The sequence below is a fragment of the Vicia villosa genome, linkage group LG1, assembly GCF_029867415.1.
Source record: "Vicia villosa cultivar HV-30 ecotype Madison, WI linkage group LG1, Vvil1.0, whole genome shotgun sequence".
NCBI lineage: Eukaryota > Viridiplantae > Streptophyta > Magnoliopsida > Fabales > Fabaceae > Vicia > Vicia villosa.
The window spans coordinates 143,107,763-143,130,825 of record NC_081180.1 but is presented as its reverse complement, the minus strand read 5'-3'; the positions used below and the strand labels follow the sequence as shown (position 1 = coordinate 143,130,825).

The window sequence follows — 23,063 nt, the reverse complement described above, 5'->3', positions numbered from 1 at the left end:
TGTATTGAATGATAAATGATTTGTAATAAATAATAATGAAAGAAAAGAATGAGTCTCCAAAATTACTATAGCATGAATTGAACCCTGCCTAGAGAGAAAAAATTGATTCTCTGTTACCGCTTGGATACCACATATATTGGGCTTTGTATTCATTTTCTAGTATATAATTGTTAAGATATTTATTTGGAGGCCTCATATATAGAATCAAAAAGTGAGGCCCAAGGAAAAGGCCTTCCTTGCCTTGCTCTTGGGCCGGGCCTGCTTTCCCTAGAATATGTGTAGCATGTGCCAAGTATGATGAATTTAAGATTTGGATTATCATGTGTATTAGAATTTGTGTAGCATGTACTAGTATATAGAATTTGACTTATTTACTAGAATTTGTGTAGCATGCCAAGAATTCTTTAGGATATTGAATATTGATGAGTACATTTTAAGCATTTTAACTGTGTAGTCATCAATATTTAATGAGTCTTGCTAATCAGTACGTTCATGATAATGGTTAAGCATTTTAAAAAAATATTTTATAAAAAATTTAATATTTTAATTTTCGAAACATTAAATATGCAGATTATCGAAATAAATTTGCCTCGAGGGCACTGGTAAGCATTTCTCATATTTAATATACTAGTATGTGATTAAACACTCCTAGTTTGGATCAAGAATTTATAAGTCAACTCATTTATTTGCTTTAAGAAGCAGACAAATGCAATTTTTCTTAGACTACTTTCATGTGATGGGAAGTGAGACTTTTCTTCTGATCTTCTTTAACATACTCACGTTCATCTTGTTTTGCCCCTTGAACTAATTGTTTCGAATTTCAATCTCAATCCTTATATTAAATTAGTCTATAGAGTGAAGATTTCTCTATTCACTACAATTTTTTTTAAAATATTACTAATATTTTTAACATTATTGTCATTTTATATTTTAATGTTTAATTTTATTTAGAATTGATTCTTATATATATTTCTATACCAAAATCTAATCATATTATATTCATTATCTGGATTTTTTTAAACATATTCTTAAAAGGAATAATATTATAACATGAGTGCCAGAATCACAATATCTCAATACTTTTGTCTCTTTTCGCAACACTGCTAGAAATATAATTATTATCATAAACCAATATTGCTTTATAAACACACAAAAAACTAGATTCTAAATTTCTCAACCTCACAAATCTAGTAACTTTTAAACTATATTGTAGTTAATTAACCACCATGGAAGACGAGACTCATTCAACATTGCGTTCAGCTCCCTCATTTGAAATATACAACAAATCTCATCATCATGAAGATCATGATTACAACAACAACATCAACGATCCAGAACAAGTTTTGAGAAGAACTGCTTTGAGTTTAGAAACCATTGGTAGTGATGAGTTCACCTTTGAAAGAGGCAATATGGATTTGATTGAAGAAACTGAGAATGAGGTTGAGAATGATTGGTCAACTGAGATTCAGAACTTGAATATTGATGATGATGAAGATGTTCAACCTTCTACTCCTCCTATGTATCTTGCAACAGGACTTGGAGTTGATGGTGGTGAAGTTGCGGTATCTGGTAATAATGATATGTTGTTTGTTCCCAGTTTGCAAGAAAGTGAAGATCTTCAAGAGTATTACAAGAAAATGGTTCATGAGTATCCCTCTCACCCTTTGATTCTTAAAAAATATGCACACTTTTTACAAGTGAGTTGTTTACTTTTTTTAGGGATTTTGTTTCTTATTTTTACAACTAGTTGACTTACATAGCTCTCATGAAAACGGTTTTAATCGTTTAGATTTTAGTTTAATTTGCATATACGTTGATTCTGAGTGAATAGATGTAGATTTTAGTTTTCGAGCTGTGTTATTTTGATAAATGTTTTTAGGGTAAGGGAGAACTTCAAGATGCGGAGGAGTATTTTCATCGCGCTACTGAAGCTGATCCTAATGATGGTGAAATCTTGATGCATTATGCAAAGCTGGTATGGGAGAATCATCATGACAGAGATAGAGCATCGGTCTATTTTGAACGAGCAGCTCAAACTTCGCCGCAAGACAGGTAACAACAGTGTTATGGAAGAAACTTGCAAAATGTTAAGATTTCTATCAAGAAAATATAACAGTTAACATGTATCATTCTTTTCAGCGATGTTCTTGCAGCATATGTAAGTTTTCTTTGGGAAACAGAAGATGATGAGAATGAAGATGGAGATTGTCAAACTCAGGTGTGCTTATTTCTTTTCTCTCTATCTTAGGGCCCTTGTTTTCCAAATGACACACATTGTGTATTGAGTACTTAAAGAATGTAATTGAATACAGAATGACATGGAAAAACAAGAGAATGTACCTGTCAAGACCTCAAAAGAGGAAAACGGTGTAGAAAATCTTACAACAACTAATTTTAATGAAGACAGTAATGATGCAGATTATTTGAAGTTGATCGATGAGAATCCTAAAAACCCTTTGTTTCTGAAAAAGTATGCTCAGTTTCTGTTTCAGGTGAGACTTTAATATCTTTTTTTCACGAGGCGCATACGCATCATTTAAGAATAATGTATGGTATGATTCAACATTGTTACTTGGTATATGAGGCTTATAAAATTGCATTACTCCACCTTAAAATAATGTGCAGACCAAGAAAGATCTTGAAGCAGCAGAGGGTTACTACTCAAGAGCAGTTTCAGCTGATCCCAGCAACGGTGAAACCATATCAGAATATGCTAAACTACACTGGGAGCTTCATCATGATCAGGAAAAAGCCTTGTCTTTGTTTGAACAAGCAGTTCAGGCTACCCCTGAAGATAGGTACATTTCTTGAGATACATCTTTAAGATATAGAAAATGCTTTGTTACTTCACATTCCTATTAAAGCTAAAACTAGAAGAAGAAAAATGGAACTCATAGGTTGTTACAGAATATTACGAGCAAGGCCGTCTCAAATTTTTGGAGGCCCTGTGTAGATTAGCCGCAATTTAACCATAAAAAATTATTAGAGACCCTATGTACTCACAATTTAACCTATCTGATATTTTATGAGGCTCTATTTAGTTATAGTTTAACTCTGGAAAACTTGAGGCCCTGTGCGGTAGCCCGCTTTGCACGCCCTCAAAGACGGCCCTGATTACGAGTTTAGTTAGCTTGTTATTCATCTTGCAAGGTCTATAAATGGAGAAATTGTATCTCCTTTCCTACATCTTTATTAACATGATTCCTTATGAGATTTTCCCTCAATTTTGAAGCTCTCGGACTTCCTTTTTCACTTCATTTGCCAAGTCCTTCGTCGTTAAGAGTACCTTACTAAACCAATTTAGATACAAAATACAAGGGCTTAACACTTTTCTTTCTTCCAGCAATGTTCTTGCAGCATATACATGCTTTCTTTGGGAGACAGAAGGCGGAGAAAGCTGAATTCAAAAGCAGAACCAGGTTCAATAGATCTTCTGCTGGAAAATGACATAACATGACTGTTGCTACTTTTCAAGACAGGTTGCTTGAACAAATGCAAATAAATAGATGAAGCAACAAGATTAGCTCCTCTATAGCTTAAAGAAAACTTACTGTTATTCTTTTTTATTTGCTGGATTTATTTCTTTTTTCTAGAATAACAAAGCTAACTACAACCTCTTGACTCTTTGCACATATCATTACTTTTGTAAGGAGGAATTTGAAAAAATTTCACCATAAGTTTACCATCCATTATTAGTACTCTTTCTTGAAAGATCAAGGTTCTAAAACAAATCAATTTATTTATTACTAAAAGGAAAATGCAACAAATCATCAAAATGTTCTAAATAATAGGATAAAATTAGGTAGGTTATTTGAGATCAGAACTAATTTTGAATATAATTGTAATGTTGATAATTATATTATATGTCATATACATGATATAAAAATTAAATTAAATTGCTATGCATTATCAATAAATTGAATTGCTATACATCATCAGTGTAACTATTACACCGTTCAGCACGTCACAAAAATAATCTTTAAAAGTACTTAGAAATAAAAGTCAAATATTTTTAAAAATTTAACAGTTGTGATTGATCCATAGTATAAATACTTTTTACATTGATAATATATATATAAATTGAATTTTACAAAAATTATATTCAAGTACTTCAATAAAAAAAATACTAAATAAATAAGTCCTTTAATAATTTTAAAAAAAACTATAATTAATTATTAAAATCAAAATACTAAACAATTTATTTAATATGTATAGATAAATCGATTAAACTTTTATTAACCTCTTTTTCAATTTTAACTAAAAATATATATATATATATATAGGGAGCGTATCCGGTGAGAACTGATATCTTTTATGAGAAATGAGAACTATTGATATCAGCCGTCAGATTTAATTAACGTTTAAGATTTATTGATTCCATATTAAGAACACCTTACTGAATTTTTATCAATTATGATCGATATTTAAAAACTTCCATAAATAAAATATCTTTTCAAAAGAATATTTTTATTTTTTAATTATTAAAATATGATCAAAATAAGAGAATCTTTTTTAGAATTATTATGCTTAATATTTAAATGTTGTCGCAATTTTTTTACTAATACTATTATTACTTGGAATTAATAAATCTTATGAGTGATAAATAAGATTAAACTTTATGTGCTTTTTTATCAAATAAAATTAAAATATTGGTGATAAATATATTTTAATCTTATGAATGAATAAACAATATTTTAATCATATTTATCACTCATAATATTTATTAGTTCCATACAAGTAGTACAGTATTGTCTTTTTATCTATTATGCTCAGAATTTAAATTTTTCATAAAAAATATATTATTTCCGGAATTTATTTCTTGTTTTAATTATTAAAATTTTAACACAATAATATAATTTATTTTAAATATTGATGATTGTTAAAATTTTAAAAAAAACTACCGAGCTTACAAATTAATAATTCAACCAAATCTATATATATCTAATAATTTTAGATTCTTAATACTTTTAATCAAATTAAAATATATTTGATAAATCAAAAATATGTTTTAATTTAAAATAATTGCAATAATAAATTGCAAAAACAAAATATTCCGAACTTTAAAATAAAAAAATCAACCAAATTAAAATATAAGTAATAATTTCGTTTTCTTCAATATTTTTTATCAAATAAAAATATTAAAAATAAAATTAAAATATAAGTAATAAATTTCATTTTCTCCCTTATAGAATTCAAAAGAAAAAATTAAATCATCCGAATCAAAATATAAGTAATAAATTTACATTCTTAAATTTTTTTAATTAAAGGAAAATATAAGTGCCAAATTAATAATAAGTTATATTTATAATTTTGTGAAGAATAAAATTATATGAATTCTAAAGTATAAATTAAATTTTATATTCATAGTTGTGGACCTCCGATTTTTAATCCCGGGCCATACCTCTGTTCTGTAGAGATACGTGAACTGACTCTTTTTTATCGCTTAATGCTTTCGCATTTTTAAAAATTCACAGAGTCGCCACCGACCTTTTATTTTATCCAATTAAGGAAAGGTTTATAAAAGAAACAGAAAAAAGACCTTTAAGAAATTCTGGGTAAGGGGGTAGGTTATACAAAGGGAAGGTGTTAGCACCCTTTGTATCCATGGTTATCCATGGGCTCTTAAGTTTGCTTAGCTCAATTGTTTTTCGATCACTTTTCAATTGCTCTGAAATTGCTCATATGTGGTTCCAAATACTTTTGTAAATTGAATTTTGTAATGATCCGTGTGTGGATGTATACAAAATGTTTGTTTATCTTTCGAAAGATGTATTGAAAAGAACGTTAACTTTGTAATAATCCGTGTTTGGATGTATACAAAGTATTGTCTTTTTGGAAAGTTTTGTTTTGAAAAACAACAGTGTATTGTTTGTTTTGATTTGAGCAAGCAAACTAGGAGGTCTACCCTGAGTTGTAAGGTCTTTATCCTATTTCCTTTAAAAATCTATCCTTTCACCGGATATAAACGCAAGGTTCGATTTTGTACTCAAAACAGTGGAATTTTGACTTTGATTTTGAAAAGAATGAGAAGGGTTTACCTTAAGAGGTGCAAGTGTGATTGTGTTTGTATTCAGATATTTTATCTTTGAAGTTAGTGATCTAACGGTTCAATTTTATCTTTGACATACACGCAGTTTATATTTGCTGGAAATTAAAATGCGGAAATGTAAAGTGCGGAAAGTAAATCTACGCTATTACATCGATTGTGCAGGAAATGTAAACTAGCCTATTTACATGAATTTGACATCCTATACATTTATCTAGGAATTTAAATTGCAAGAAAAATAAAAGGGCATGTTTTTGGATTTTTTATGATTCATTTTAATTATAATTAATGCATGATTAATTAAATTAAAATGAAGAAAAAAAATGAAAATAGATTTAAACCTAGAAATTAAGTTTAAAATATGTACAAAATATTTGTTAATTAATTATGAAACAAAACTAATTTTTTTGGAATTTTTGAAATTGATTTAAGTTAATTAAAACATAATTATGCAAATAATTATACAAATAATTAAAACTTAAAGATAAAATTATTCAAAATATGTACAAAATTAGTTTATAATATATAAACAATATTTAACATGAAGAACAATTTTTTTATGATTTTTTGATTGGTTAGAATAATTAAAAAGCAAATATATAAATATATACTAATTAATAATGCAAAATATTGAAATTTTGAAGAAAAATAAAATATTTTTATTTCAGAAAATAATATATTATTTTAGAAGTCTAAAAATATTTTTTGTGTATTTTTTGGATTTTTAAAACTATTTTTAATTAATTTTGTAAAGAAAATCAAAATAAAATAGAAAATAAAAGGATACATGATCCTGTGTGGTATGCATGTGAGTCCATGGTATCGATTGCTTGATCTGGTGCGTTGGATGAGCCATTAAATGAGATCAGATGGCCCAGATGGTGAGGGAACATCACTTATGACGCGCCTGCAAACACTGAAACCAAGGGTTATATTTAAAAAAACGCGCGCGTCAGAATCAATAGGGGGTGACACGTCTTCGTCTTCAACCTCCAGACAAGACTTTTAATAGCGCTTTTATGAGAAAAGCGCTGTAATTGGTTCTTCCTAAACCTGCAAAATAGCGAATAGGGTCAAACGTAACAATAAATTTGGCGCGACCTATCCATTTGATTCGTCTGATCCATACGAACTCAATGGTACCACTTAGAACCTCTAATTTTGCCTATTTCAGAAAGCCCTAATTTTGAGATTATGAACCCTAGAATGGTAACTTCGTGTGTAAACGTCTAAAACTCAATTAAAGTTCCAGAAATGATCTACACACCACACCAAGTTCAAATATATGTCTACATCGTGCTAGATATATGTGTGTTATGAGCTATGAGTCAGTTTTAGTTTGAACAAGTCGTGACCTGTAGTGCTTGATTCAATGAGTTTCAAAGCTTGCAAATGATCTGGATAGGTTCAGTGAAGTTCGAGGAACGTGTTTGAGTGTTTATTTTGTACTGAAACAAGCTTAAACTTAGAATTCGAATTTCAAAATTCTTTGAATATTTTAAGATGTTACAAGTGTGTTACAAGCAAGAGTTTGATTCTGAATTCGTGTCTCTTTCATTACTGAAGTATTGGAGCCTATTTATAAGCATTGAGTGCTTAGAATTGAAGCTAAGAAGCAACTAGTTGTCTTTGTGGAATTCTTGCATTTTTTATATTAAAAAAGCTTTGAATTATTGACCAAGTCTTCTTGCCTTCAATGCACCTGCCTTGCTCTTCAATTCTCTGCAGAAAGATGAAGATTCCTTGGGTGAGTCATGCTTGGAAGTTAAGCTACCATTTATCCATCCATTTTCCTTTTAATTTTAATCTTAAAATAAGATAAAATCATGCCAAAAATGGATAAAAAAGGTGTGGGCCTTGTCTTGCTCGTGGGAGGCCCATAATAACATGGCAAAGATGTTTGAACCATGAAAACTTGGCCCCATTTGGAAAAAATACATTTTTGAGCAATGTTGGTTTCATGCATTTTCCCAAAATTTAGCCAACTTCAACAAGGTGTAAATCCCTCAATTTTTGTCATATGAAGGAGATCTTGTACTTTTTGGAAACCTCAAAGAGTCCTTTAACCAATGTCTTTGGTCTCATGTCAAAATGATTTTTGATGCTCCTTGTGTGTCCTTTTGAAAAAAGTGTCTTTTTGTTGACTTTGAAAATGACCTGTAATGTCTTTGATCATATTTTTCAAATGGTGAATCCAATGACCATGGGATCAATGGCATTTGAAAGATAATTGAATTTCCTTCAAAATGAGCTTTGGTTTGAATTTTTTGGATGAAGGATGAGAGAGTTATGATCAGTCAAAGTTGAGTTGACTTTTCAGGCAAAAACCCTAATTTTGAATCTTAGGGTTTTGTTGATTTTTGATCTTTCCTTAATGAATTATGATCATCCAATGATCAAATGATGAATCCTTTGACAAAATATGGACTTTGACAAAAAAATTCATTTTTGACTGTCTGTTGACTTTTTGGTCAAACGGGTCGTCTGTTGACTGTTTGAGCTGCTGACGGTGCGTCTGAGTGAATTGAAGTTTGAAAATTTGTATGATGGTACTTTGAGATATATGGATGTGTATGAAATCCATTTGAGCTCTCAAAAACTTGTTGCTCCTGTAAAAACAAGAAAAACCCTGATTAGGGACTGTTTGTGTAGGAGACAGTTAAGCGTACCTGATTTTTGTGCAGTGCTGAGTTTCTGCTAATCGCGTGATATTCAGAAGACTTCTAGCACAAAGATCTTGGAATTTTGAATTGTGAAAGATTGATTTGATTGATGGTACAAAACATTGAGAATTGTACTGCCAGCAGTTTGGCTGTCAACTGACTGTTCAGGTAGCAGTTAGAGTGAAAAATCAACAGTCAAAGTTAATTTTCTTTTTTGTTGTTTTTGTTTTTATGTGAGAAATGAAAGTTTATTTACATGACTTGTTAAAAAAACACACACATAATAAATAACTAATATTTACTGTATGTGGGCAAAATTACCGATAATAACCCTGAAAATCATTTAATGCACAGAAAAATGAATATTTGACTGGCAGAAAACACACAAAATATTATCTTAGTAATTAAGCAATATTATGACAAATAGTACAACATTTAATACTGACAGTACAAATATTACATACTATATTGAACAGTACGACGAATAAATGGTACATTTAAGAAATAAGAAATACGGCAGACTTCAGGAATGACGGTTAATGACCCATGCTATGAACAATAACATGTAGATGATTGGGAGTGCAACCATTGCAGGTCCACACTCTTCAGGACTATGCAGGCAGAAGAAAGTCATGATCACCGTAGCAATGGTGATGACTGTAAGAGACAGTGTCTCTATCCACTTTGCCATTCTTGTCAGGGAAGAAGAGAAAATAGATATGAAGTAGGAATTTGAAAGATGAGTTAGAATTTGATGTGAGATTTTATGGAAAAAATGAGGGGTATTTATAGAATGGAAAGAAGGATAGAGACGTTGGGGAATGATGTGATTCCGTACAAAAGAAAAATTTGAGTGGAAGTAAGATTTGAAAGAAAGTGTATGATAGTGTTGGGAAAAAGAGAGATGTGGAGAATAAAGTTAGGATTTGATTTTTGAAAAAGAGATTTGAAAAGATTTTTGAAAATAATGGAATATAGTAAAAAAATTAGTGGGAAACAAAAGATAATAATAATCTACTTGTTACCAGTACAGTCTGAGTTTCCTGATTCTGCGCCTGCAAAAAAAGATTCAACTCTGTACCAATTGTGTCAGTACTATTTATCTGTAAATAAATAAATAGCATGTGTGAAGTAATAAACAGTATTTGGCGTTTGCGTAAGAATAAATTCCACTGCAAGCCAAATTACTGTATAAGAAAAATTCTAAAAACTAAGTATTTCATATATCAGGATATTTGTTGAAATAAAAATCCATGATTATATGAGACTCTTAATTTTCAGATTAGAGTTTTCTTGAAAAAAGATGCGGGCAAATTTTGGGGTATAACAATAGTATTATTCAAAATGAAATAGTTAACAAATCAATATCAATTATGAAGAATAAGTTTTTTTTAATTATAAATAAAATAATTTATTTTATTCAAAATAAATTATAGATCAAAATTAAAATGGAGTTAGAATAATAGTGAAAATAAAAAATTATTGTGATTACATTTGAATATTAAGCATAATAATTCTTATAATGGTTATCTCATTTTGAGAATATTATAATAATTAAAAAAATAAAAATATTTTTGAAAAGATACTTTATTTATGGAATTTTTAAATATTGATCATAATGGATAAAAATTCAATAAGGTATTCTTAATATGGAATCAATAAATCTTAAACGTTAATTAAATCTGACGGCTGATATTAATAGTTCTCATTTCTCATAATAGTATCAGTTCTCACTGGATACGCTCCCTATATATATATATATATATATATATATATATATATATATATATATATATATATATATATATATATATATATAGGGAGCGTTTCCAGTGAGAACTAATATTTATGTGAGAAACGAGAACTATTAATACCGATCGTTTGATTTAATTAACGGTTATGATTTAAAAATTCCATATAAAGAACAATTTACTTGATTTTTTTCTAGAATGATTAATATTTTAAAGAAAATTAATCAAAGATATTCTTACCAAAAATATTTTTATTTGATTTGTGAAATATATTTATTATAATCAAAATGTATTTAGTATTTTTATTTTAAATTAAAATTCTCTAAGCTATATATACATTTTCAAGACTAAAAAACATACTAAAAAATAATATAAACTTTAAAATAATAAGAAGTATAATTTTTTTAATCATTTTATTTGTATTTAAATTATATTCAATTAAAATTATATCATCTAATGTTTTTAAAAAAATATTAGTTCTTACAAAATTAATATAATTTATAAAAAAACATTTAACGTTTAATTCTTACATTTAACATTTTTAAAACAATATAACAAGTCCTTCTTTTTAAAACAAAACATGCTACCAAATATTTTAATCACAATTTAATTAAAGTATATGATTTAAAAGTGTAATTTTTCAAATTATATATACCGATTGTAATTAAATTTAAACAAAACTTATCTAACATTGTATCTCATAGTTTATAGAATTATATTTTTTCATAATTTATTTAGGTAAATAAATTGTTCTAAGGTCAATTTAATTTCCATTGTTCTATATAATTATTGTTAAATTTTTACTTATTAATTTCCATTGCAATGATTAAATTGTTTCTAAAATATTTGGTAGCATGTTTTGTTTTAAAAAGAAAGACTTGTTATATTGTTATAAAAATGTTAAATGTAAGAATTAAACGTTAAAATTTTTTTAAAATTATTTTAATTTTGTAAGAACTAATATTTTTTTAAAACATTAGATGATATAATTTTAATTGAATAGAATTTAAATAAATTAAAAATATTAAAAAAAATTATACTTCTTATTATTTTAAAGTTTATATTATTTTTTAGTATTTTTTTTAGTCTTGAAAATGTATATATAGCTTAGAGAATTTTAATTTAAAATAAAAATACTAAATACATTTTGATTATAATAAATATATTTCACAAATCAAATAAAAATATTTTTGGTAAGAATATCTTTAAATGATTTTCTTTAAAATATTAATCATTCTAGAAAAAAATCAAGTAAAGTGTTCTTTATATGGAATTTTTAAATCATAACCGTTAATTAAATCAAACGATCGGTATTGATAGTTCTCGTTTCTCACATAAATATTAGTTCTCACTGGATACGCTCCCTATATATATATATATATATATATATATATATATATATATATATATATATATATATATATATATATATATATATATATATATATATATATATATATATATATATATATATATCCTCCTTCAATCAAATTCATTACTCAAACTATGAACTTTGTTAGTCCAATATCAAATAATTATAAAGTTGTTTTTATTTAAACCTTAATTTCACTTTATACAAAATAGTTCAATTTTATTTTTACCAAATGTCATATTCTAGACCTTTTAAACAGTTTCTTATTCTAAATATATCATAATTACTAATTATTATAGAAACTTTGACTATATTGTAAAAGAAAATATTGTAAAAAACCATCAAGACAAATATGTGTCCCAAGTCCCAACCAAAAACACCGCAGATTAACCATTATTGAGATATTGACATTCATTTTTTTTTTTTTGACAAGGAGATATTGACATTCATTTTAAAAATTAATATCTTCAACATTTGATATTATGAAAGAATACTTTATCTCTTTGATATCCTGATAAATTAAGATAACAGACATCAAATTCTTTATCCTGAAACACTCTTTCTAAAAAAAGCTCAAATATAAAGCAAAATAAAAAGAAGAATATAATACCTCAGGCATTGACTTATTGCTTAATAAGCTTACATCCACACAGCACACACAAGTAAACATTGAAAATCAATGCTGAAGTATTAAGCATGTCATCATATTTCCATCAAAACATGCACTATATTATTCTTTTCTTTTTCCTTGGGATGGAACCTAGTCCTACATTAAGATCATAATATACTGGAACTAAAACTTCCAGGGCCTGTGTAAATTTTCAGATTTTGTGATGCCTTTATGGACCTTTTTCTTTCCTACAGGTTCAGTTTTATCTTTAGACTTAGGCTCCACGCTTTTTCTTGTGTCTGAAGCAATATCATTATTGTCATGTGATTTCACTTTACATTGAGCAAGAGAATGTCTATTTGGTGAAACATTACTATTCTTCGGAGTAGATGGTCTTCCATTTCCAATCTTGTTTCTGTTCCCAATCAATAGGTCATTCTCTGAAAATTAAATTGAGACAGAACTTTATAGTCATGTCAATAAATCGTGAGTAACAGATAAAACAGATGCAAAATGAGGAAAACTAGAGTTAGCATGCATTAGGTATAATTGATGGTCGATGGTGCTTTCAATAATTACAAAGATGCAAAATGAGGAAACACGAATTAGCATGCATTCGGTAAAATTGATGGTGCTTTCAATAATTACAAATATCCAACTGTGTTGGAGCATTGTATTGCACAGCGACAACCAATGAATAGAGTTCTCTTCTCTATCAGCTAGAAGTGAAAGTTATTTTAGAATATTATAAGCTTCTTATAGTTAATCAGAAGTTAGAATCTTGCATATCTTCTGTAAATATCTTAAGAGGTTCTATTCTCACTTTATGCATACCATATGATTTGAAGCAAACCCTGCTGATCATTTGAACAAAAAGTGATTGGCCACATGATTCTTGCAATTGTTATCACAATGATATTTTATGTGTTAGCTTGCATTAAATTTAAGATAGAATAATGAAAAACCAGCTTACATATGATAATCTTGCTATTCGGGTTTTGAGAACAGGAGAATGAAGACTCTAAATTGATTAAACTGGTATTCTAATATAATATCAAAATTAAATATATTTTTTATACTTTTTGAAGAAATGTAGACAAGAATACAAGTCACAAAGAATAGGGATCTTCTCCATTTGACAAAACAAATGGAGAGTTCCATTACTATAGTTTTGTGTGAATATAGGCACACAAGTTAATAAGATGTGACATGCATTAAACATTTATGTGACTTTATACTATAGTGATGGAGAGAATCACAACTTGAGCACAGAGAGATCTTCCTGATAAACATAGAATGCTTACTGATACCTTGCATGATCCATAGTTCTCCATTTCTATTGCACTTTTACTGCACAACAATACTAATACATTTTCCCATTGAGAAGACCCCTAAATTTGTCTCCTAACAATATAATATACTACTACTCAATATTCCTTAACAGATGTAACTGTCGCCACCATAAGCTCAAAAGTCCAGTTTTCCCTAAAACATTCTTTTTCAGCTCTCCAATGTTTCTTTTCTTGTTTGTGACTGAAGCAATTTTGAATTATAAATCATATGAAGTGTGCTTCAGTTATGAGGTTGGTATACCCCTTCAAGTTCAAGGTACTTCAAGTTTGCTTGACTCTTTATCTAAAAACTCATTTTAGAACTACTTTTATAGTAAATATTTAAAATAAAAGTTATTTATGTATTTTCTAAAGGATCTATTCTTTACCAGTCAGTAATGTATATCACTTCGCTTCAAAGCAGCCTGTTATCTACGATATAAAGTATAATTGTTCTTGTGATCTCCATACCAACTTTTAGTTATAGCTCAGACATTCAAATTGCAAAAAGCAATAGGTATATAAATATAAAACAGAAAATTGATGAAGTATGAAATTTACCAGGACTTGAAATGACAGCACGAGGACGAGGAATTGAACTGGCTCTAATGTTTACTTTATTCTCATCATCAGTATTACCATCCTTTTCAGGTCCACCATCCTTCTCTAGTCCCCCTGGTCCTGACAAATCGGTTGTCAAACCGCCATCCTCAAAATCTTCAGTAACAGATACTCGTGGAATCAAATTGGCTCTAATATATACTTTACTCTCATCACTATCTCCCTCCTTCTCTGGTTCTGGAGAACCGGAGGAATCGGATGTCAAACTGCAGTCCCCAAAATCTTCGGTTACAGATACTATTGGAATCGATACTTGTGGTACGTTACAGTTTGGAACTTTGACAATAGATGGCGCAGAGACGACTTTATGCTCCTTTACTGCAAAATTAGACTTAGCATATTTACTAACTGCTAATCAGATGATGACCACAGCCAAAAGAATGAAAAGGTTCAACATAATGATATCAATATCGAGTTCAATAAATGCGAATCACACTCTAATTCTCAAAACATGTGATTGATCCTTGTGATTACTGCCTAAATTATTGCTTCACATAAATTTCCTGCTTTTCAAGGAAATAACATATTTTACTGTATTGGAGAACATGTTGAGCAACCAGTGCTGATTCATATGCTCAAGCCACATAAAAGTAGAAAGTCTATGCATGTTATGGACATCATTTTAAAAAGTTTCTATTTCACGTATGGGCCAATAGTTACCCCCTCTTCTCAAGATTCAATGTTAATCCTGAGAAACAATATACAGAACCAAGATGATGCTGTGTGTGTGTTGAGGGGTGAGCGAACCATAAGATTCCATCACTTCCCCTTTATTCAAATTGCAGTGTCGGCCAAAGCACTCTAGCTCACTACAGCGTTAAAGTATGATAGACAACTATGGAATGTAAGAAATCCATATCAAATGCTGATATACTCGTATACATACTCTTGTGGTTGATCCCTGAGTTAATAATAGCGGCCGCACTAGACACTATCACGGGATTCTCTCCCGGTGCGGCAACCCTCCGCTACGGAGGAGGGGCGCACATCCCAGTTTTGGATAGTGGATGGGAAAGCTGGGGTAGCGGGTTGCGGGAGCGGGGCATTTCCTGGCCTGGAGTGGTTTCTTGCTTTAAGAGCATTTTTGGAGTGTGAAAAGACATGTTTACCCTTAAAAAAACTAAAATTGGAAAATTTATTATAGTCGTTCGTGTTTTCTCCTCTCTCATTCATGTTTTCACCTTTCTCCATCGCGTTTCTTCTGTTCGCTGCTTCTCTTGCCCTAACTCCTCCTCCATCTCAACTGCTTCAAGCTTCTCCCTATTCTTCTTCTTCTTCGCTACTTCTGTTTTCTGCTTTTCTATTTTGTTCTCTATCCTGTTGTTCTCTACTCATTACATTTCTATTCGTTTTTAGTTTTTTTTTTCTTTCTTTTAAAATATATTGATTCTGGGATTAATATACGTAGTTTATTCATATATTACTCCAAAAGGTTATTTAATCTACATTAAATATATAGGTAGATTATTCGCATAATTAGTCCAAAAAGTTATCCTGCTATTTGCTATTCCGCTATCCCATTTTTGGGGTCGGCCACTCCGATCCGCTATCTGGGATTAATAACTCTAGTTGATCCATGTCATAGAGTTTCGACAAAATTTTATGTTGGTTGTCAACCGCCTAACACAACCTTCTCCTTTTATCCAGTCTTAAGATCGAATATACATAGCAAAGCTAACATAGGCCATATGCATACTCTTATAAAAACATAATATAAGACTATTTGGGAAAGCTTATAAAATCAACTTCCTTATATAAGTTTTCCAAGATAACTTAGAAAAACAGTTTATTATGAAATATGAATTCTCGATTTGATCACTTTCGATTAGCAAAATTGGAAAAGAATCAATCAAAGTCAAAATTAGCAAGTAAGAAAATAGAAGCGGATGATTTAGAAATAAAATAACCTGGAGAAGTAGGTGAGTGGAAGGATAGAGAGAGGAAAGCCTTCAAACCAACAAGGTCTCGTTCATCACCACCGTCAAATTCATCTTTCTGTCTTAATTTCACCTTTGGATACACTGAGAGTTTAAGTTCCAATCCAAAGTCCAAACAAAACAATCAAATCACGTTTCATCAAAATTATCAACAAAAAAAAAAAACAGATTAAAAAAAGAAATCGTTGAACTTACTTGATGATTTGCAGAAAGTAAACGGTGATCGGTGGTGAACGTTGTTGTGAGAAGAATAAGAACAACAAATAGAAGCGTTTGATGATGATGATGAATAGAAAATAAAGGAATAATAATATGATGATGGTGTTGGGTCAAAATGGAAAGAATTGATTGATTCCTTTCCCGCGTTCCACTTGCACCTTCACGCACACCATTACTGTTTCTTCATGCCTTTTGACCAACGCCACGCTAAATTCATCCCTTTTTCCTTTTTCTCACACAAACTAACTCCACCCTTTATACTCGCCCACGTTTTTAATATACATGACTAATATCTATTGGAAATTTAAGGATTTTTTATTTTGATTGTGTCCCCTAATTCCTTTTTACAACTACTTCTACCTCGTCTTAATGTAATATACATTTTATTTCATAAATGAGAAGAAAAGAAAAAATAACAAGGGAGAAGTTAAGGGTTAAGCTTAATAAGGTTGTCTAAAATATTTGTGGGAGTACAAAGATAAAGCTAAGAGTAAGAAGGATGAATGTGAGGAACCAGCTTTTTAAATGTTAGGTCATTTTGGACATTAATTCAAATAAAAGACTTCGGAGCACAATATAAAATTAAGTCGAGTTTTAGGCAACTTCTAGCAAAGTTGGAAGAGCTCCCAAGGTGATGGGGCAAACTATCATAATTTAAGGTCAGTAGGACCTTTAGGAAAGCAACTAGTTCGATTAACCTAATCTGATTATAGATAATTAAGTCAATGGACTTTATTGTGTTGACAACACATTCAAGACAAATTAATGGTCATTAATGAATCAGGTCCAAACAAAGAAACAATTGCATAAATAGATATTAACAAGGCTTTATATGTTGAAAATTTCTTTAGACACCTCCCTATGGGGGTCACCCCCAGCGAAAATCCCAAAATACCCCTGCTTCGGAAATGAACTTCTGAAGCGCTTTTTTTTAAAAAAAAATTCCATAATTCGGAAGTGCATCTCCGAAAACACCTCATGGGGGGTGTCTTCGGAGATGAACTTCCGAAAACACCTCATGAGGGTGAATTCGGAAATGAACTTCCGAATTATGCAGAAACTGTGTTTTTTTTTATGTTTTTTCTTAAACTGTCTCGCATTTTAATTAAACGCAAACGCCAAATATAAATAAGCAACAGATAAACTGAAAATACTAAGATGATAAATCCAATCCAAAAACACTGTGCAAAAGATACAATCCGAAATCAAAACAAAACAAAACACGTCAAACAAAACAAAAACACGTTATTCTGCCCGACGAGCGTTACAAAATACACATCAAACAAAACAAAAACACGTTATTCTGCCCGACGAGCGTTACAAAATACACATCAAACAAAACAAAAACACGTTATTCTGCCCGACGAGCGAACTCCTCCGAATGAAGATAATTATACCAATCCTCATCCCACTCAGTCTCAGAACCATCAGCGTTGATCATGACTCTCACGCCTGAAGACTGAGCCTGCACGTCCGAGCCATGGACCCCCAGGAGACGAGAAGCAGAACCAGTCAAAACCTTCTTCTTCTCCTTCACCTCCTTCACCTCCTTCACTCCGCGAGAGCACGAGGTTGAAGAACCCTTTCTTCCCTTAGCGCCACCCATTCCTGCGTAAAAATGAAGAAAGAAAGGTCCATGAGACCTCCTTTTATAAAAGAAGAAAGGGGACAAAAAGCGCTTGGGAAACAGACAAGTCATTAAAGAACAAAGACGTTGGAAACCAGCGACACGCCGTCAAAGAAGTCAGAACGCATGCACACAAACTTCAAAGAAACAGGCACAATAAACAAAGGCGTTAAAAATAAAGTACTTGCAAATTAAAACGGACACTGTTAGGAGTAAATTAATGGTAAATTCATGTGTTAATAGAAGTGATTTAGTCTCCAAACCAATGAAAAATGTGATGAATCCATAGGTTTTTATGAAGAATTGAACTGAATAAGTTTAGTTCATGCATAAAGCAAATCGAATCACTTGTGGGTGTTATTGTTGCAGGTTTTGAGCTGAATTGGAACTTAAGAAGAACATGAGGAGGATAGAGAGCTTGAAGTCTCAAAGGCAAAGGAAAAGTTGGTTTCTGCAAAGGTCGCGCCGCGAGAGTTCTTCCTTGCGCCGCGCCAAAGTTTCTGTTTGTGAGCGCGCCGCGCCAGTCCGATGCCGCGCCGCGGCCTCGGCGTTAAAAGCCCAAAACTTCTATTTAAAAGCCCTAGCTTCCAAGAGAAAGGGGGAGATCTTTTGTGAGCGAAATTAGGAGAGCATTCTGAGTTTGCAGTCAAGAACAACAATTGAAGGCCAATTCTTTACCAATCGAAGACATTCCATTGATGAAGATGAATCCCTCCATTAATTCTTGTGTGTTCTTCATGTCTATGGAGAGCTAAATTCCTCTTGTTGAGTTTAAGGTAGTAGTTAACCTATGAATATACAATACCATTGATTCTTTCCTATGAACAATTGTTTGAATTTTATTATCAATAAGAAACCTTGCTTTTAATTTACATCATTGTTGAATCCTTGATCGAAAGAGAGGATTTTTACTTTTGCCCTAGGTTACTATATTGATTCAATTGCAATTTGCAGAGATGGAATTGTGATTGGGTTTTCATAATTATCGTTCCTAATTACTATTATCGTTATTGATATTTGGAGAGATCGAATCTCATACCGGTAAAAGTTATCTAATTTGGTTTGCAGACATGGAATCATATTTGAGGATAAGTGAAGATAATAGTTCAAATGATTGTTCAATTGTGAATTAATCCATAAGTTGTATAGGAATAGGTTGATGAACCCTAAAAGCTCAACATATTTCCTTAATCGTTAACAAATTCTCATTATTTGCATTCTTATTATTGACAATATTAGAATCATAACACAAATCCAATTACTTTTTCTAACTCAAAATAATTAACTATAGAACGGCAGTGATATTAACCAATCCCTGTGGATACGATATATTACCGAAAATATTTACCCACGAATACTTTCAACAAATTGGCGCCGTTGCCGGGGATTGGTGTCAATATTGCACGCATTGCAATAGTTCTTATTCTGAGTTTTAAGTTTTATTTTCTCTATTTGGTTGTTTCACGTGTTTGCTAGTTTTTGCAGAAGATCGTGTATGCGCAGCAAAGTTTCTAGCGATCAACTTCTTTTTGATCCCGAGATCGAAAGGACCGCTAGGAGGTTAAATAGCAAAGCACGAAGAAGAGCAAACATAGCAAAAGCAAGAGACAACGCAACCGCGACATCGTCACAACAACTTGAAACCATTGACGAGTCGCAAGAAGGATTCTTCTTTCACGAACTATTCACGGAGGAAGAACCGGAAGTTTTTATACAACCTACTGTTGTCAACATGGCTGCTAATGGTCCATGTGCTAATAGTCCAAGACTCAATCCTCAGTTCGCTAGAACTGCCGCCAACGGGCGACCGACAGAACTGAAGACCGGTATCATACAATTGATTTGTGCAAGTCCTTTCGCCGGATTGGACCATGAAGACCCGTACACGCATCTTACTCGATTCTATGAGTTAGCAGGTACTACGGGTGTCGCTCAAGCTGATGAGGAAGCATTATTTAAGAGGTTGTTCCCACACTCTTTGCTATCTAAGGCAAAAGATTGGTATCTGGATCAACCCGAAGCAGTGATGACTAATTGGAACACATTGGAAGAAAAATTTCTGGAAAGGTTTTACTCTCAAAACCGATTCTTCGAAGCAAAAACAGCAATAGCAGTATTTTCTCAAGGTAGTAATGAATCCTTAAATGAAGCATGGGAAAGGTATAAAGCTATGTTGAGAAAGTGCAAAGGACACGGCTTTACAGACGTCGATCAAATCCATATGTTCCGTAACGGTCTCACAGCCACAAACAAGACACTTTTGGACGCCACAGCTGGTGGTTCTCTCATGTCCAAAACACCTGAAGAAGCTACTCAGATAATAGAGCGAATGGCTCTAAATGATCGTCAAGGCAATCATGATCGAACAGTAAGAGATAAGAAACCCGGAATGTTAGAGTTGAACAACAGTGATGCTCTACTTGCTCAGAACAAATTGCTAACTTCACAAGTGGAACTTTTGACACAACAAATGTCTAAATTATCACAACAGATCAAGGAGCTGAACGGGGTATCTAATTCATATCAAGTTGCTAAGTGCGAATTATGCAAGGGAGATCATCAAACAGGATTCTGTCCACCAGTGCAAGAAGAAGAAGTGAATTACATGAATAATAACCAAGGACAAAGGCCGAATCAATATCAAAATCAGCCATACCAACAAGGTTATCCACCAAGATATAACAATCAAGGGTACCAACAAAGGCCACCGAATCAAGGGTATCAACAACAAGCATTCCAACCGTACACTCAACCACCACCGCAACAAGGAGGACAATCAAAGCTAGAAGAAACTATGACACAATTTATGCAAATGTCCATGACAAATCAAAAGAATCAAGAAGCAGCTATAAAGAGTTTAGAAACTCAAGTGGGCCAACTTGCTAAGCAGATTGCAACTAATCAATCAAATGCAACTTTCTCGGCCAACACTCAAGAGAACCCAAGGGAACATTGCAAAGCAGTGGTAACAAGGTCTGGACAAAAAGGTGGCAAGGATGAGACGGAAACTAATGAGGTCGAAGACGATAAAGAAAAGGAAGATGAAAAACATGATGGAGAAGATGAAGAATACGAAATTATTAACAAGGGGGCTAAAGAGGAAGATATGAGTAGAGAAGTCAAGAAGGAGAAATTAAAAAGAAGGAGTGCTAAAGATAAGATGGCGAACAACACGATTCCAAGTCAACATTTGCCATATCCTCATGCTCCTTCAAAGAAAGACAACGCTAGACAATATGCCAGGTTTATGGAAATTTTTAAGCAACTACAAATTAATATTCCATTCTCTGAAGCTATTGCCCAAATGCCAAAATACGCGAAATTTATGAAAGATATCTTGACAAAGAAGAAAAGACCGGAAGAATAAGAGGTTATTATACTTGATGCACAATGTAGTGCTATCATATCACGCCTCCCTCAAAAGGCGAGAGATCCTGGAAGAGTTACTTTACCGGTCACAATAGGAAATCAAAATATTGGGAATGGATTGATTGATCTCGGATCAAGCATAAATTTAATTCCTTTATCAATAGTAAAGCGGCTGGGAAATATTGAGATGAAAGCAACAAGAATGACTTTGCAACTAGCAGACAAGTCTACCACTCTCCCATATGGAATTGCACAAGACATGTTAGTAAAAGTTAACAAATTTTTGTTTCCGGTAGATTTTGTGGTGATTGATATGGAAGAAGATAAAGATTCACCTATCATTCTTGGAAGACCATTCATGAAAACAGCCCGGATGATGATTGACATCGACGACGGTATAATGAAGCTAAGAGTCCAAGATGAAGAGGTATGTTTTAACCTTTTTGATGCTATGAAACAACCCAAAGACAAGAATGATTATTTTCGCATGGATGTAACTGAAGCAAGTGTCGAAGGAGTGGCGAGCCAAATTCATCTCTCTAACCCTTTAGAGAGGTCTCTTGTTGATTCAGTTAATGTACTCACTCAAGAAGAAGAAAAAGAAATTGAGTTGTTTCTAAAAGAATTAGAGAAAGGTGGCAACATATCCAACAAAGAAGACAAAGTGGAGGATTTGGAGCTAAAAAAAGAAGTAAAAGAATCAAAGCTAGAATTAAAATTGCTCCCAACTCATTTGAAATATGTATTTTTAGATGAAGAGGGAAGTAAGACGGTCATTATTAGCTCGAAGTTAAATGCTACAGAAGAGGCAAGACTCATACAAATCCTTCAAAAGAATAAAGCAGCAATCGGATGGGTATTGGCAGATTTGAAAGGTATCAGCCCTGCATATTGCATGCACAAGATCATGTTAGAAGAAGACTTCAAACCAGTAGCCCAACCACAAAGAAGGCTAAATCCAACAATGAAAGAGGTAGTAAGGAAAGAGGTGATCAAACTCCTAGAAGCAGGAATGATTTACCCAATTTCTGATAGTGCATGGGTAAGTCCAGTACAAGTTGTTCCAAAGAAGGGAGGCATGACGGTAATCCGGAATGACAAGAATGAACTCATACCAACTAGAACTGTGACCGGGTGGCGCATGTGCATAGATTACCGGAGACTCAACAAAGCAACGAGAAAAGACCACTTTCCATTACCATTCATGGATCAAATGCTTGAGAGATTATCGGGGCAGAATTACTATTGCTTTCTGGATGGATATTCCGGATACAATCAAATCGTAGTCAACCCAGAGGATCATGAGAAGACAGCATTTACATGTCCATTTGGAATCTTTGCATATAGGAGGATGCCATTTGGACTATGCAATGCCCCAGCAACCTTTCAACGATGCATGCAAGCCATATTTTCTGACCTTATTGAAAAGAGTATTGAGGTATTCATGGATGACTTTTCAGTGTTCGGAAAGACGTTTGATACATGCTTGAACAATCTGGACGTGGCACTTGAAAGGT

At 31.9% G+C, this 23,063-nt stretch overlaps 2 protein-coding genes across 2 annotated transcripts; one reads left to right on the top strand and one right to left on the bottom strand.

Moving 5' to 3' along the window:
- Window positions 1–1,099: 1,099 nt before the first annotated feature.
- LOC131618559 (uncharacterized) lies at window positions 1,100–3,770 on the top strand. The gene is made up of 6 exons (XM_058889756.1): window positions 1,100–1,697; window positions 1,880–2,052; window positions 2,140–2,218; window positions 2,313–2,492; window positions 2,626–2,798; window positions 3,344–3,770. Exons 1-6 carry the CDS (start codon window positions 1,227–1,229, stop codon window positions 3,399–3,401), a joined length of 1,134 nt encoding a protein of 377 aa, XP_058745739.1. The 5' UTR covers window positions 1,100–1,226; the 3' UTR covers window positions 3,402–3,770.
- An 8,658-nt stretch (window positions 3,771–12,428) lies between these two features.
- On the bottom strand, window positions 12,429–17,041 carry LOC131644367 (uncharacterized). The gene is made up of 4 exons (XM_058914850.1): window positions 16,527–17,041; window positions 16,302–16,415; window positions 14,335–14,712; window positions 12,429–12,882 (listed from the first exon to the last, which is right to left on the bottom strand). Coding segments are annotated over exons 1-4 (750 nt in total). The 5' UTR covers window positions 16,528–17,041; the 3' UTR covers window positions 12,429–12,625.
- Between the last annotated feature and the right edge of the window lie 6,022 nt (window positions 17,042–23,063).